Source organism: Andrena cerasifolii, chromosome 11 (genome assembly GCF_050908995.1).
Source record: "Andrena cerasifolii isolate SP2316 chromosome 11, iyAndCera1_principal, whole genome shotgun sequence".
Taxonomy (NCBI): domain Eukaryota; kingdom Metazoa; phylum Arthropoda; class Insecta; order Hymenoptera; family Andrenidae; genus Andrena; species Andrena cerasifolii.
Genome location: NC_135128.1, coordinates 3950710 through 3968020, shown reverse-complemented (window position 1 = coordinate 3968020; position 17311 = coordinate 3950710). Strand labels below are relative to the sequence as shown.

The window sequence follows — 17311 nt, the reverse complement described above, 5'->3', positions numbered from 1 at the left end:
CGGCCGTGTATCCACGGAATCCCCCGTTGTTTTTGAGAGCCACCGATCGACTCGGCTACCTATTATTACGAGCATTCTCCTGCTACGGTCACTAAGCGTAGGCCGCAGGCTCGGAATGCCGCGACTTTCGCGACTCGCATTGAATGCCTCGGCCTCGCGCGAAACGTACAATGGCACGGGTCGCGTTCTGGCCGAGCGATCGCGGTTTATTTCACGCGATCGTTTAGCGACGCCAATACTTCTGCGGTTTGGGGAACTGTGCGATTTTACAACGGTCTCAGAAATCGTTCGGAATCGAGCAACCGTGAATTTACGTCTGCGTTTATTTCGGAGATACGAGCTTCTTTCGACTGATGAGTTCTGGAGAGTTTTGTAATTTTACGTGCACTGTTCAACGGGAATTAATTTTTAGGAAATGTTCTATCGACCGCGGCTGTTGGTGGAATAAATAATGCTAGGGAAATTTGCTAGTTTAAATGTCACGGGATATGAACGCGTGACAAAGCGAGTAGTGCAACTGAAAACTCCGATGGGCTTCTATCTTTACATATTCCGAGAATCGTGAAGTCCGTTCGCGTTGGAATAGGGAGAGCGGCTTTACCGGGAAATATACAGAATGGGTAGATCGACGCCCAAGCATGCTATTTAGCAAACTACTGCTGAACGTTAGAGACATTCCCACACCACTCTGAAAATTATTGCAAATCTTCTGTAACAGAAGCGTTTCTCATCTTCTTACACATACGTGGCAAATAGTATAATCTCTCGAGTGTAAAAAATTACAAATGCCACTGGCAGAATTTCACTATCTAATCTCAACGTTGCGCATCATATTTTATGTTACTAATTTTCTTTCTAATTTTTCTAATTTTCGATGAACAATTTCGTGGTTCGAAAATGCATTTTTAGTGTGTATAGTATCTTAGGGGTTTTAGATTTTTAAGAAAGCATGCCATCGAATCGCTGACAACGCGAGATAAAAATAATATTGCCTGCTGGCGGGTTGCGGCTAGTCATTAACGATTTTCAAGACAAATTCTAGGCTTGTTCGTGACTCAATAGCATTCAGTGCACGGTAATGACGAAGTACCACATGTGAATGGGTGATTAGGTCACGAGTCCTGTACGCAGAATATCGCAGGACATTCGCAGCCGAGAATCGTTCATTGTTGACGTGTAATTTACTCGCTCCTTTCGCAGCTGAAAAGCGTGCTCCACGGCTTGTCTTTCGCTTAATACACGGAACACGTCTTTTTATAGCGTGAAATGCGTTATGGGACATATGTAAACAGAGAACTTCGACCCTCGATGCTTGAGGTCATTAAAACGTTTCTGAAACTTTTTTAACAATGCCGGCGATTGTGGGTATAATCGATGTGAAAATCGGTATCGTAACGATTAAATATTCTCAACTATTTAGTTTATAATTTCTTCGCAATTCAAATGTGATTGCGAAGAAAATCGGTATCGTAACAATTAAGTTTTCTTAACTATTTAGTTTATAATTTCTTCGCAATTCAAATGTGGTTGCGAAGAAAATCGGTATCGTAACAATTAAGTTTTCTTAACTATTTAGTTTATAATTTCTTCGCAATTCAAATGTGGTTGCGAAGAAAATCGGTATCGTAACAATTAAGTATTCTTAACTATTTAGTTTATAATTTCTTCGCAATTAAAATGTGATTGCGAAGAAAATCGGTATCGTAACAATTAAGTATTCTTAACTATTTAGTTTATAATTTCTTCGCAATTCAAATGTGATTGCGAAGAAAATCGGTATCGTAACAATTAAGTATTCTTAACTATTTAGTTTATAATTTCTTCGCAATTCAAATGTGATCGCGAAGAAAATCGGTATCGTAACAATTAAATATTCTTAACTATTTAGTTTATAATTTCTTCGCAATCACATTTGAATTGGGAAGAAATTATAAACTAAATAGTTAAGAATATTTAATTGTTACGATACCGATTTTAAGTGAAACTGACGATACACAAGTGAAATCAGGAATTTTTAAAAAATCATCAATTGTTAGTTAACAAATAATCCACAAATTTTCATTTCGTGTAATATTGATAAATAATGGAATTCCTTGTGGTATCAATGATGGCTAAAACGATCGCGGTGTTCGTATGTGGGTCAACGTTTCGCAGCTGGTTCAGAAAATTTCCCCGAATTATTTTCTCAAACTTCCTCAAAGAGCGGCCCGTCGAAAACAACACACCCGAATTCCGGAGAGTTTACCAATCATTACCAGGAATGTGGTAGTTTCCGCGAAACAATTATCGAAATAAATTCATCGAACACTAATAGATCGACCAATAAAAAAACGTAGGAACGCGAGGAATTTCGTGCGCGTAATGCACGCGATCCTGCTAGTCAAGGAACGAGCCGTTAACGAATAGCATTCATTCAGAAATTATCGAGAAGACCCGACGTCGCGAATGCATTTGTTTTTCAGTACTTTCCAGCCTCCGATATATATGCGTTATTCGCTGAAGGATGTTCTTGAAAAAAATATGTGCAAGGCATCGAATTTCTTCTATTTCTCAAACCTATAAATATCGGCGGAATTTGTTCTCAGAAGCTCTATGACACGTGTATTTGTGTCGATGTAATGGAACACGCGTGAAAAATCCTCTGCTTGCCTTAATAGACAAGATTTATTGCAAGAAACTTATCGAAGAATTTAGTGCCTGTCTGTCGCTTTTTGTCGTCACGAATTTACCATACGATCGAAAGAAAAAAAGAAAGAAGGATAGCAAGAATTATGATCTGAAAAATTTAATTTTAATCTTAATTGTAAATGAAACTTTTAGAGGATACACTGTAATCAGAACAATGATATTATGCTGTCAAAATAAGTGTTGAATAAGCATTAAACACTTCTTTCCTACTCGGATACAAATTACATTTTTCCAAATGCCTTCCGATGTACAGCGCCACATGCTTACAGTCGTGGACGCCGAGAAACAGGCGCGAGTCGAAAATTTATTCACCCTGGAGAATTTGCTCCAAATTCTTGTCTGACCTGTAGCTACTCTGCTTTACGTAATGTCTGCAGGATACGAAACAACGTGATGATGAATCGCTCGTTTTAAACACAGGAAGTAACGCTTTCGTAGAATTTCTTAGGATATTCGATATAAGCGAATCCTGTTACATCAAAGTGTCGGCTACGTATACAGTTCAGAATGCGTGTGGATCACATTTGAACGTACAAGAAAAGTGGAAACTGATATTAGAATTGCTTATTAATTGTAAGTGTTCATACGATCCCAAGAACAGTACGAACATGTATTCCAATAAATCGAATTCTTCGTCTCGTACTATTTTCTCATATCAAATTTGTTATATACGCAAAGAACTGCTGCAGTTAGTATCACCATTGCACAGCATGGCATTTCAAAAATATATGTACAAGTAATTATTTAAAACCATAATGGTGGTCACGCCGAAAATAATAAGTTGACAAAAATGAGTAGGAAGAAAGTAGGTTAGCACGAAGAAAATTCATGAGTGGCGTCGCGCTGCCCGCACGCTCGACAGACGGATAAATCCAGAAGAATTTCGAGAATCCCGGTCGGTCGATCCGACCGTTCGATTTAGGCTTTATACGGCATTCGGAGATCGGCCGTTCATGTCACTTGTAAGCGGGGTATACCGGGCGGGGTATGGCAGGGCGTCGCGAGGCGGCGCGTTGTAGCGCGTCGCTAGGTGTCTTTCCGATGTAGCATGAAAATAGCCAAGCGTACTTGGAATATCGTGCGGCCTACGCGTTAAGCATGCTACAACGACGTTCACCGAGCGCGCACGCCGAGCGTGAGCGAGTGCGAGCGAGCGCGAGAGATTACACGACTCCTTCGAGGAGTGGGGATTACGTACGAGGGAAGACCGTTGAGGAAAAAAAGAGAAACGGAGCGCGAACAAAGAGGAGGATAAAAGATTTGAGGAGAGAGAGAGAGAGAGAGACAGAGAGAGGGGGGAGAGACACACACAGAGAGAGAGAGGGAGAGGAGGAGAGACAGGTAGATAAATGCGGTTTATGGCGGGAAGTTAAAAGACGAACGATACTATTGTCGCACCGTTGTATCTTGCGAGCATACGAGGTCAGAGACGAAAAGAGGGACAATTGCGAGAATCGCTCTGAGGGGGAGAGAAAAAAAGATAGGAAAAGGTGAAAGATGAAAGGAGAGGAGATCGACTTCAACGGAGTACTGGAAAGGGAGGTTGCCGGAGGGGGGACGGCCAGCGAGAGAGAGAGAGAAGAATGGAAAGAGACAGCAAGTAGGAGATTCCAAGAGGGAAAAGAATTAATTCGCAGGAACGAGAGTGTAAGAGACAAAAGACAGAGGAGGACAGATTAGTAAAAAGCAGAAAGAAAGGATAGGGGCGAAAAAGTGGGAGCGGAGAGTAGGGTAGGGTTGAGCGGGGAGGGAGAAAGAGAGATAGACTGCTTTAAAGAGGAGAGAGGAGCAGCTCATGGTTCACCTGTCGTCATGGCAACGCCGCTTCGCCGCTCACTTGTTACTCCATCGGCATAGCTCGACCCTCGGTCCTCTCGCAGCCTCCGCAGGAATACGAACGCGAGTCACGATCCATCGTAGGAGAGACCGAGATGCAGACACCTCCAACTTCTCTCTTACGATAATCCACCGTCTCCACGGAGATCGAAAGATGTCAGGCTGACAGACGTGGGTGGGGAATCGCCCTTGGCTTCCACCCCTCGGCGCGCACTACGCTGTTATCACAGAACACTTACTACCGGTTGGTCGGTCCTCTCAATACGATAACCGATCCCCGTCCTCTCGAGATTCCTTTTCATTCGCCGTTTCACTCTATCACTCTCTCTCTCTATATATATATATACACATATATACGTATGTATATTCTATATATATATATATATATCTTGGTTGCTTTTTTTTCGTAAAACGATCACAAGCACGATACTCCCGGATATAGAAACGTATCACAGAAGAGAAGCACAATAATGATTTCGTTGGAAGAAAATCGGAAAGGAGTCACCCTCTCCGGTTACTCTTTATTTGCCCGTCCCCCTGGCGCGTACTTAAGCCGAAGTCACTCTTCTATTTTAAGCTCCACACTTGCCCCGTCGTCTGCGCTCTTGGGTCTTCGCGCTCTCTCTTCCTTTCTTACAGGCGGCGCACGAGCAACACGGATAGACGCGCACGCACTATCTTTTTCTCTTTGGTACGTGGTGGGACACAGAGTCGCGACTCCTCTCTCGTTATCCACTTACCAGCGCGTCAATCTGTTTGCTATGCAAATCCCGTCCGACCGGTGCTGACGTAGACGGCACACCAACGCAGAAACGGGTCCGTCGACGATATCTCCTACTAACACACTTAACGGCGAGCAGTTAGTCATTGCCCGCGAATCACACACGTAGAAAATATAATTGGCTACACGACGGGACCACGCAGCAATTCCACACGGGTTCTCCTTTAGCCCCACCACTGTTCTGCAACACCGATATACCAAGAGGAGAGACCAACACTACACAACTCCTACCACCACCACCACCAGCGTACCACCATCCACAGATACCGGCTGTGTGTCACTACTACGATCACTACTGCCAGCAGTAATATACCACCAACACACCAACGGCACCGTGACGGTAAACGCACCGCAAACTCCACAAACGAATTCCCCTTGCAGGCTTACACAGCTCCGCGACTCTTGCCTGACGTCATTGGCGCCTAATCGCGACGTATTTCGCGTATATACTTCTGCCGAACGTACACCTCGTGGCCTCTCCAACGATAGATCTCTCTCTCTCTCTCTGCTCGATCCTTCTCCTCTTCGCGCCTACTACTCTCACGTGGATCACAAGGATAAAGAGATTTACAACATGACGGCAAATCTCTCGCTTCAACAAGTATCCCACTTCTTTCACTCCGGCGGGAACTTGCCGTCGTGAAAGCGATAAAAGCGCTGTGGAAATCACGTTTTCCTCGCTCCGGTGGATCGTCGGTCAACAGCCAGCAGGAACGGCGCCCCGAGCGGGCAGTTACGATGCACTGGTAGCGTTACGATTTCTCACACGCTCATCCTCGGCTCGATCGGGAAGGGATCGTTCCGATCCTCCATAAGTTAGGATCCCCGGGCGGCGCGTGTCGCGTATCGAGCGTTCGATCCGCGCCACTCGCTCGGCACAGACTCAAGCCGCTTCCCAACGCGTATACACCGTTACTACTCATCACTCTTCCTGCAACATAATTCCTGCCCGATGCCACCGCGCGCACTTTCCACGCTCTTCCTTAATCGCCACCACCACCTCCGCCACTGCCCACCACTATCCACGCAACACCAGCAAGTCTGTTATTCCCACCCGAGGAAGACGATCGTCGCAGCGTGGCCGTGTCGCGAGACGGATGCGCGCCTGCTCTCCTACCGGGTTCTCAACAAGTGATCGCAGTAGCAGTAAGAGGAGAAGCGGCGGCGGCGGCTGCGGCTGCGGCGACGAATCGGTAGCTCGTCGTTCCAGGGTCGTTCGTCGGCGTATAGGTGGCACAGCACGCGCATGCTACACCTCCTGACAGCGTTGTTATTGTTGCGTAACTGGCGGCCCGCTAAGCCGAGTGTGCCGCTGCCAGCAGCCGGAGAGAGAGAGGTCGCGGGAGCGAGGTAACAGCAGCCGTGGGTGAACCAGTGGGCGAGTATCTCCGAGAAAGCAGTGAGCGTGCGAGCAGTGCGCCGTCTGGCGTGGCTGACGACAGTCTACTGCCTTCCGAGAACCACGAGGCGATTCCGTGTATCGAACGCGCGCTGCCGAGCCACTGAAGGGATGGACGCCGACCATTCGGGGTGGGGGACACCGAAGGGGGGCGAGAGGGGAGGGATTCGACGCTGCCGAGAGACACGAGTGTAAAGGTCCGTCCACACAAGCACGCTCTTTCCGAACGTTCTTGCCCATGCTTCGCTCGCCAGTTATAACGGCTCCTACGTAACCGGTGAACAATCGATCTTGCAATGTCCCCGTGGATCCCAGTATACGTTGTATTGGCCAAAGAAAACAGATGCGACAAAATTATTCAATGAATCGTTCCTAGTTTTACGCAGAACGTAACTAAAAATATTCTTTTAATTCAGTCGATCTTTTCAATATATCACAGCTGTCAGAAATTCTTCTAATTTAGAAGCAGACCTTTGGTGTCTTAGTCATTTCTATGTATCTACGATGCATTGTGGTTTAACGGTTTTAAAAGTACATTTAGAGATGGAAAGCACCGTGGAGTGAGAAAAATTAAATTTGTCCTTTACTTGAACAATTTTGCCAGCAAACGTGTGATATGAAAATTGATGTTTTTAAATGCCTTGCTTGTTGTTTAGCTGGCGCTTCTCTTTAGTGGATATTTCCATATGCTTCGGTTCCAGGAAATTTATGATTCTTTTAAACTAGCTTCTTTTAGCGCACGCAAATTGTGCTGTTGTTATTTATCGGCTTCGCGTTATCTGAACAAGCCAGGCTCGCGCTACAGTGCGGTAAGAATGTGTGGACAGACTTTAACGCTGCCCGATACGAGAAAGTTCATGCCTGCGGAGAGACAAAGTTGGCGATATTCAGCCAGAATCCTCAGGGACGCACTCTGCCACAGTCCTCTCTCGTCTGTGCCTCATATTTGAAGACGATAATGAGGCTTTTAGCCGTGACCTTGCGTCGTCGCGGCATGCTAAATGAAAAATCGAGAAAACACCTCGATTCGCCATCACGGCTTCTTCTTACGTCACGCGGATTTTCTGCCGCGGTATTTAATGGATTTTCTTCAGCGTCACCGCGTGAACTATGAATGAGACGTACATCGAGGCTGTTACTTCTCGCCGCTCCCTTCCACAGCCTATACAATTCAAACGAACGTATCGCAGAAGCGCAAAACATACTTTACTCTTCGCGACATACTAACAATTATATAATTAAAATCTCAAAATTCACAACCCCAACGAACGTTAACTATTATTTCCAGAACGTTGCAGAAGCGAATAATTTTGAAACACGGTACGTATCTAGCATTGCTTTTTTTAAAAAAATTTAAAATAAATTAGAAGCAGCGTTTCGCGTCGAACGATTTAAATCATATCCGTTGCTTCCATCGTCTCCATTTATTTCCCATTCTCGGTTTGGAAACAGTGGAAGGCGCAAAGGAAAAGTGAAAGAAAGCCCGAGATATTCGATATTGTTGGCGAGGCGCCCAAACGCATCCTATAATAAATATTGATACGAAAGTAGAGAGAGAGAGAGAGAGAGAGCAGACAAGCAGCAATCCCTCGTGATAATCTGCCTTATCTATTCCGGATCTGTAAAAGCCAAGGGCAGACGCAGTCTTCTTGGGTGTCGCCACGGATAGGTTTCCTCGTCGTCCCTGCGCCGGGTCTTGTGCAGGGGGACGCTGTTATCTGGCAGATACATACAACCTTCTTCTCACGCGTCTGCCAGTCCCGGAAGGACGGCCTTCAGGGAATTGACCTCAACGAAGCAACCGCGCTCTTCGGGGCGGCGGCGGTGGGAGGAGGGGGAGGGGGAGGGTAGGGGAGGGGGGTGAGACGATCGGAAGAAAATACTAATCATGAAAGTGAACAGGAAATGGAAAGGAGCGGTTACTCGAGGATATCGATATACCTCCTATTGCGGTTTCTTATGACTTATTTAATACCGAGCGTACTTATTCAGGCAAACCATTATCACCGATCTGAAACCGGACTGCGGTCATCTCAGCGTAGGATTCAGATTCGATTGTAACTGTAATTTTAACGATAATCGTCGCCTCACTTTTGTTAAGCGTTAAATATTTTATTCAAAATGGTGCTTGTTATGGAAATCTTTGTATTCGTGGGATATAATGCATAATAATGGCGGGAAGTAAAATAGCAAGTAAAAATAGTAAAATACTGTAGTTTTATGAATTATGCATAATTATGTGGTGATGGGGTCTCCTTTGTTTGTTACTGTCACCCTAAATACGATATTGTCATTATCGCAGTACCTAAACACATTTCAAGAGGGAGAGTAAGATAAGTAGTATATTTTAAATAAATTTTACTGGTGAAATAAATCTGCCTCCTGATTGCTGCTGAATTCACTCGAGGGGGTGAAATTAACCCCTGAAACTTCGGTAAGTTTCCGATTTTTTGTTATAACTCGCGAACTGTGAGAGATGGAAAAAAAGTTTCAAGACGAAAGTTACTTCTTTTAATTAGATCTATCATTCGGTAAAAAATTATTTTACAGTTCACGATTCACAACACAAAACCGGATCTTCAGGGGTCAATTACACCCCCTTCGAGTGAATTTGGGCAGCAAAAAAAATTGCGTTGTAATCAGGTGGAAATTCCCTACATATTCACAAAGTTTCAGAATTTTTTGAATTTTCCTGTTCGGGATGTTGTCAGTAGAGCGCTAAGTCTAATGGAAATTAATAAAATAATGAATGCAATACAATTATGAGATTTTCTAAATTACGAATGCATCTAATAGGAACCTATAAGCATCCTGCTGCGTCTGTTGATTTCATTGCGATTCTAGTTTTGTTTCCCATGCAAGTAGATTCCCCATTTAAGACTAATTCATATTTGTTTAACCTTTAGTAAATTTTATTTTATTATTTTGTAAATTTTATTTACTCAAAATTTATGCATACCGTTAAGGAACTAGTTCTTGATCAGACACTAATTTTTTAACAGTTCATGAAATAAATCGTTCTTTTAAGTTTGTGTCAATAAATAATTGTTTGAAATAATTTCTAACATAAAAATTGATAATTCAAAAATATAATATATATGTGTTTTATATGAAAGCAATTAGAATTGTTAGTTTTCGTGAAAATAAATATGTAAGGTAGCCCACTTGAAGGAAGCCCCTGTTGAACGCCATCTCTTACTGTTCGAAGTCGATTTCTTTGCTGGTTGTTGCGGTATTAAAGGTCATTTTCGTACATTTTGCTTATAACAGTTTACTTTACAATGTAGCGCAAGAGTTTTAGTATTATATATATCACTTTGCTTGAAAAGTCAGTGATCATTATTTAGTTCCAATTTTTTCTCGTGGAACTAATTTTTGATCACCTAAATAAAAAATAGGTTAGGACATTATAAAATTATAAAAAAGAATTAAATTTAGATGGTAGAATACTAAAAGTAAGTTTATTTGGTACTTTCTTTTTAATTAGTATGGCTTTCTGATCAAATATTAGTATCTTATCTGATAAGAAATTAGTTCCCATGTATTTTAGATGATCGAAAACTATATAGTTCCTCATCTGATCAAAAAATTAGTTCCCGTGTATTTTAGATAATCAAAAACTAGTTCCTGACCTGACCAAAAATTAGTTCCCATGTATTTTAGATGATCAAAAACTAGTTCCTAGTCACCTTATTATTCCATACCTTATAAATAAATAAATTATATTTATTCTCAACTTTTGCAAATTTTTCCTTAAACTTTAAACATTAATTCATCTTTTAATATAAAAAAAATCTATAGTTTAAAGTTTTATTAGGTTAAAAATAAATATTACAGCGAGAAGCCCTCTAAACTAATCAAAACCTAGTTCCTTAACGGTATATACCACCAAAATGGTCGGCAAAGTATCCAAATTCTTAGGTGGCCACTACAGTGGCCATCCCTGCCCTCTAAAAGTTAATATTTGGTAATCTCTATTGTTTTCATCCATCTGGAATAATTTTTTAATACCATCACGGTTGCAGTTTTTAAGTCCTGGTATGTATACCGCGTGCCATAAATCTTTTATCGTTATTGTATAGGTGGTCCGAGCGCCAGCGAGATGTACGAAGCGCATGCTCAAGCAGAAGATAGAACAGTGAGTCGTTGGGGATGTGGCTGTTTCCACTCCACCGCGAGAATTTGGTGGGGATATTGATTACTAGTTTCGAGGTTTGATAGGCAATCTAATATCGAGGCAGCATTATTGAGTAACTGGCAGTCAAGGGCCTTTCACGGACTCCTCTGTTTCCCTCCCCCTCGTCTTAACTCCCAAGGATCTCACTATTGCTTGTTATATTTATACTATTCCTTTCTATTGTACTACTAGGTTTCATTTCCTAAACTGGTCGAGTTGTTTAGATTTTATAAAACGCGCGAATCTGCCTAATAAACACGCCAATACTTATGCCATGAAGATAATTAATATTTGCACGTATTGAATTTTTTCCAACAGTGGTATTTAAAACAGAAATTCTGTTATTTAATCTTTTTGGCTCCTGTTCTGTTTGGGTTCTTAAACGCGAAGATGGAATGCTACAGTTTTTGCACATAGTATTGTTTATAAGGGATTGCCTAATTATATTGCTTACAAGCTCAATTGCTTACTATTTCAATCCTGTTCTGCTTTTAAATTGGAAATGAAATGACTGACAATATGTTAATTTCAGGTCTTGTCCGTTTCCGTCACTGACTATTTCGCAACCTCGTTTCATGCATTTATGCTCTTATTATAATTCCTTCGAACCACCGCTTTCGAGTTAAAGTACACAATGCTTTAGTTAATATCCCTTGGCAAATTAATCGCATGCTACTTTCAAAGAAATATCTTTCTCGCAGTGATGTTTGCTGGGGTGCAATTCAGAATGTCATCAATTCACCACGTGCACGATGTTAAGTTCATTGAACTAAATTTAAATAGTTATTATCTGATATTAATTTGACAATTTCGTATGAAATTGTTATAAAAATTGTAAATATTATTTATAAAAAGAAAAGGGAGGATTAAAGTAACTACGACTGAAGTAAATCAAGAGCTTTGTAAAGAGAAAAGAAAGGGATTTTATTCTTTAAATAAATTTTTATAATTATTTAACCCTCGGTTGTCACACTGGGTTAAATTGACCCGGAGTTCGACTTTGCGACCAAGTATCTTTGAGGCATCATTGAGAATTATACTAGTGGCGCCATGTAATAGTATTTTCATGTATCCTGTACAAGTAGAGATACTTCCCGACTGTGTGGAAGCGGCAGTGCGTGTTTGAAAGCCGTCGAAATTTGAGGTAGGGTCAAATTGAGACCCGTGTGTGACAACGGTGCGACCGGCACCGTACTTATTTATGTAACGACTGTGGCGGTCTGCAATAGACTTGTTTTTAATTTAACATACTTTGTTATTGCTGAAATTAAATGTTACATTCTTGGAATAATTATAAATATTTTTTTCCTACACAAATTCATGAGTTTTTCAACGCAAATGCTGCCACCATTCAGCACGCAAAATAAATACCTTTTTTGTAAGCTCCGATATAGGACTATTTTTTCCATCAAAGCAGCATATCTCAAGAGTACAACTATAAATTTTTAGCTAAAAATATTACAAATTAAAAAAGTTATGATTTTTTAAGCAAAAAAAATTGTTATCGGATCTCTTATTTCTTCAAAAAATTTTATAAGCATGATGATACTATAAACGCCTACTTTCAACGATGGTAATATATTCTACAATGTTCAAACTTTATCTCAGAATTTTTGCAACTTAATTTAACAAATAGTTCTTAAATAACAACTGACTGAAAATTGGCCGGGTCAAATTGACCCAGTGTGACAAGTACGTTCGAAAAAGGAGGTGTGACAACCGAGGGTCGAAGAATTTCACTTGCATTAAAAACATTTGTATCCGTTCGACTCGGCTCGCCCAAGATTAAATCCTGAGTGCGCTACTGCGTTGCTTTATTCGCGTCCTCTAACAATCCTCGGTGCACTTGGCAGAAATTTGAAAATCGATCGTTATTGGCCCCGTGTCAATAGAAGCCTGCAATCAATTAACTAAACTTCGTCGAGAGATTAATGAATAAAATGAGGTGACTTGTTGCGTTCGAATTCATTCCGTTGATTGGCCACGGAAAAGCTAGTCGACTGGTAGGGTATCAGGTACGATCGATAAACTCGCGTAACTGACGAGAGCTTACTTATGGTCTACGTGGCACAATCGTTAATTATACCTGCGCTTGATTGTCCTCGAATGATAAGCCACGGTAATGATAGCATATTAACTGTTAATTGCACCGCGGACCCAGCAGCCCCATATAATAGTTCGCCAGAGTTGGAATAGTCTTAATTTCTCCATCGAGGCGTTTATGCGAACATAGATCAGCCATTGACACATCTAGAGTGATGATTAACCTGCAACGAGTGCCCGATACATACATTCGTATTGCCGCGGATAAACTGTTAATTAATACCACGGAGTGTTTTTATTGCAACGATTGCAGCCGCTACTGGGATACGCGCATATTCCCCTCAGTTTTCTGCGAGCAGTAATTACTCGACCGAAGTGCGAACAACGTACCGCGGTCCAATTTTATTTCCCATTATTAAGAACTTATTAGGAACTTCAGAGAGCCATCTGGAATTCCATGATAAATAACAAGCATCTTTCACGTCAGTGATGGACATAATGAGGTGCACAGTGGTTATTCTCCTTGTCATTTAAGAAGGAACCTGTCGACCGACGAGTTTAAGACCGGTTCTGCGCAGCTTGACGCTGATTGGCGCCGGGAGAAGCCACTATTGGCTGTACCCCCACCAACGCTCTTTCGGAGCCAATGAGCTCATTCTACATGCGCGAAACGGGTTCCTTCTTAAATGAGACGGAGAATAGATACTGTGCAACTTACTTATTTTTATACTTGATGGGAAACAGTTTCAAAATTACTTTTATTTCTCCCAATGTACCAATTTTCGTCTCGCTTGAGTTACATAATTGGTTACATAGGTAATATGTGAAAGTAATTGAATAAAAATATTTGAACATGAAATTATTTTAAAATTTGTTTTTAATTAAATAGTCACTATTTGCATTATTCGAATTGCGAGTCCAATTAGTTGTTACGTATTTATATAGAAGCAGCATTCTGATATCTATAACGATATAATTGGAACGCAGTGCAACGCAATGAAGACGTAAATGAAGAAATTCTCACGATCTTTGAAGTTTAAAAGAATTTCAGATTGCGCATTAACGCAACGAAGAGCAATTTTATTACCATAAAGTCGATTTCATTACTTCGTCGCGCGGTGTGTAGCACGTGTTGCTGCCGCATTAACGATATGCTAGAAAGAAGGAATCTAAAGTGGCGGCGCGTTAAAGAATGACGACAAAAGAGTGGAAAGATATAAGCAGGCAAGGAAAATTACTCGCGCATATATCACTAGGTTAGTGATAAACAGGTAATGAATATCAACAGTCGGACTCCTGTAACTTCGAAAATGTTGCCTTTGAAATTTCAAACTGAAAACAAAAAAATTATAATAATGTGTCTGACATGAATTTTTGAAAAAATTAAAATATTTCAGCGTAAGAACTGTCTTGCCAAATTAACGATTAATTATTTTACCACAAATGTCGCGGTGCAGGTTAATTTATTTTCAGGGGAAACGAAACGTGGGTTAGCAACAGCTTAATATGTCCACCAATATCTTGCAGTGTTGTATTTAACTACTGGCACAATTCGCCTGTAATTAAACTTTGATCATAATGAATTATAATATTAGCTACTGTATGTGTAGTTTACTGTAGTCAAGTTTATTCCAGTTTTTTTTTGCGAACAAAATTATCACGTTTTTTATTGCAGCATTATGTTTTTTACACCGAACGCTTTTCTCTTTTTAATTTATACATTTTTCACATACAACCTCCTTGTGTATACAGTGACTCGCATTAATATTCGGACACTTTTTAAAATCGCATAACTTTTTTAGAATTGGTCCAAACGACTTGAGTTTTTTTGAGAAGCTAGAAGGATTAGTTTGCTAACTGACGTATTTGGTCGTTTTGAAAAAAAATGTATTTGGTCGGAATAGCGAAAAGAATAGTAAAGGTCGATTTTTAAACTTTATTTGTGTGCTTGTAATGAAAATTAAAAAAAAACCGTTTGTAGATTGCAGTAAGTTGTATACGTGCCTAAAATTTCATCAAAATCGGTTAACGTTGCCCCGAGCTACAAACGTTTAGAGATCGCAGAATAAGGTCGAGAATCGCGAAAATTCACGAAATCAGCGATTTTCATGAATAATATGAAGAATAGTAAAAATCGACCTTTACTATTCTTTTCGCTATTCCAAGCAAATACATTTTTTTTCAAAACGACGAAACGCGTCAGTTAGCAAACGAATCCTTTTAGCTTCTCAAAAAAACTCAAGTTGTTTGGACCAATTCTAAAAAAGTTACGCGATTTTAAAAAGTGTCCGAATATTAATGCGAGTCACTGTATGTTCATAAATTATGTAGCAGAAAATATTGGTTGAATATTTTTCACAAAAATATTTTTCTTCTAATATAAAAAGAAAATATTTCCAGTATATTTGGAAAGAAATATTTGCTTCTTAATCTGGAACAAATATTATATGCATATTTAAATATCAAAAATAGATTGAACCTCTTATTAATATTCGATGTATGTGTATTCAATATTTTGTGCTACTAGGGGTAATTTTCTTTGAATTATAATCCTAAGAACGAGTTTAGAGTAAGTGCTCCAAATGTCCCCTGTAGGTAAAGCCTGAAAGGGATTTAAATGTGGAGGTCATCTCTTTTATTTGCTCAGTGCTATTCATAAATTTCTCTCACAATAGCTAAAACGAAACTCTTGTTCCTGCGATCCGCAGAAAACGATGTAAACGATCCAATTTCTTCGCGTCGACAATCAATTGCAATGAACGCAGCCGTCCTGGCACCTTTGAATGGATTCGGTAATTCATGACGAGCAGCGTTCACGTGTGCGTTAAATTGCGCGAAGGGCATCTCAAGTAGATATTGTGAACTCAATCTTTTGACTGTGACTCGAAAAGTAAACCTTCCCGGAAACACGGTAATATATTCTTTTTTAATCCGTTTTGACACACAGAACTATTTACTTCCCATCTGTTCCCAAACTTTTTGATAAATACTGCAAGCTATATGTTGTACGATTTTTTTTAACAAATTGGAGGTGAGCCATATTTAGTATTACGTTTGAGATATCGGGAGCCTTGGTTCGCAAATTATATATTGTCTCTCAAATTGGGAGGAAATTTAATTTAAAAATGCACTGTAAAAAAAATTTTCAATTTCGGTCTATCATATTTCTAAATTTGTTGTTAGAAGCACTAATGTATACATATGGCTGATTTAGTGCACCCTTTTGCATTGTATTAAAAAATGTATATAACTTTTGAATAAAGAAACTTGACTGATGTGAAGTCTCAAAAATTGATTGATTCATTGAAATTCAAAATTTATTTCCTCTGATTTTAGACAGAATCATAATAGTGTTTTCATTTCTAGTCTTAGCTGACTTACCCCCTACTGAAGATTATTCAATAAGCATCTTCGAAACGCATTATGGCATGTTTAAATCTGCTTCTATTATAAACAAAATATTCATTCCCTGTTTTGTTTTATGGCCTTAAACATTATTGCGCTATATTGTTAAACTCGCCTTAAAAACTGGGTTTATATATTGTTAAATAATTCCGATATTTTGTTAGTGAAATTTTTGTTAAAAATTGTTCTTCTGTTTGCTATAATTTTAGAAGTAATCAGGGAGCTAATCGTTACTGCTCCTCTGTTATGTGACTTTTCTGATTAGAATCTCGGTAAATATCAATTTACATTATAAAAAGTAACGAGCTTTTATTTGTTATTTGAGATTATATATGAAAATTCTGATGAGATTAAAACCGAACAGATGATAAAAAATTAAAACCGAACAGATGATGATATCCCTTCGTTAACACCCCTCTTTTTTCGATCAACTTCGACATACTTGGGTGGCTCACACCTAGAACAATTTTTTAACGACTGCCATTCTCACCTAAAGAATTCAATCGTTATGAAAAAAATCATGTGGCAATTTCAAGGTCTCTAGAATGTATTCCAATAGTTTTTTTGATTGAAATTTTATCCCAGTTTTTGCAAAAAAATCTAGATTACCATATGTCGAGAGAACACGAAGAAAATCTTCAAAGTACTGGAACTTTTACAAATTTCAATATTAGATGCTAAAAATCTACAGAGTTGTTGTTCAGATACAATATTTTGAGAAAAAAAATAGTTTGTAAGTCGGCTTTGGGAAAAAGGTATTTATTTTGCACGTAGAAGGTACAGAGCATCAAAATCAGGTTATGGCTGGCTCACAAAAAGAGCGTCAACGAAGGGTTATTTTAGTAATTTTCAATTGCCTGTACATTAACTGCGTGAAATTATATTACCCAAGCGCTACGGTGAAAGATCTGATTTCGAGTAAATGGATCCATTTACCACTGGTTTCGATTCGCCTACGACACCGAATGCTCCAAAGTGTCCG

At 39.9% G+C, this 17311-nt stretch overlaps 1 protein-coding gene across 4 annotated transcripts in view; it reads right to left on the bottom strand.

The window, feature by feature from the left end:
• The window catches only part of LOC143374535 (uncharacterized), a 67998-nt gene extending 61211 nt beyond the window's left edge, over positions 1 to 6787 (bottom strand). For 2 of the 4 annotated variants that reach the window (XM_076822714.1, XM_076822715.1), the window contains exon 1: positions 4493 to 6786. In XM_076822714.1, the coding sequence (XP_076678829.1) occupies positions 4493 to 4502 (10 nt within the window). In that variant the 5' untranslated portion in view covers positions 4503 to 6786. Of the gene's footprint in view, positions 1 to 4492 lie in introns of all 4 variants that reach the window. The other 2 variants (XM_076822717.1, XM_076822716.1) reach the window with 2 other exon arrangements.
• Positions 6788 to 17311: the final 10524 nt, after the last annotated feature.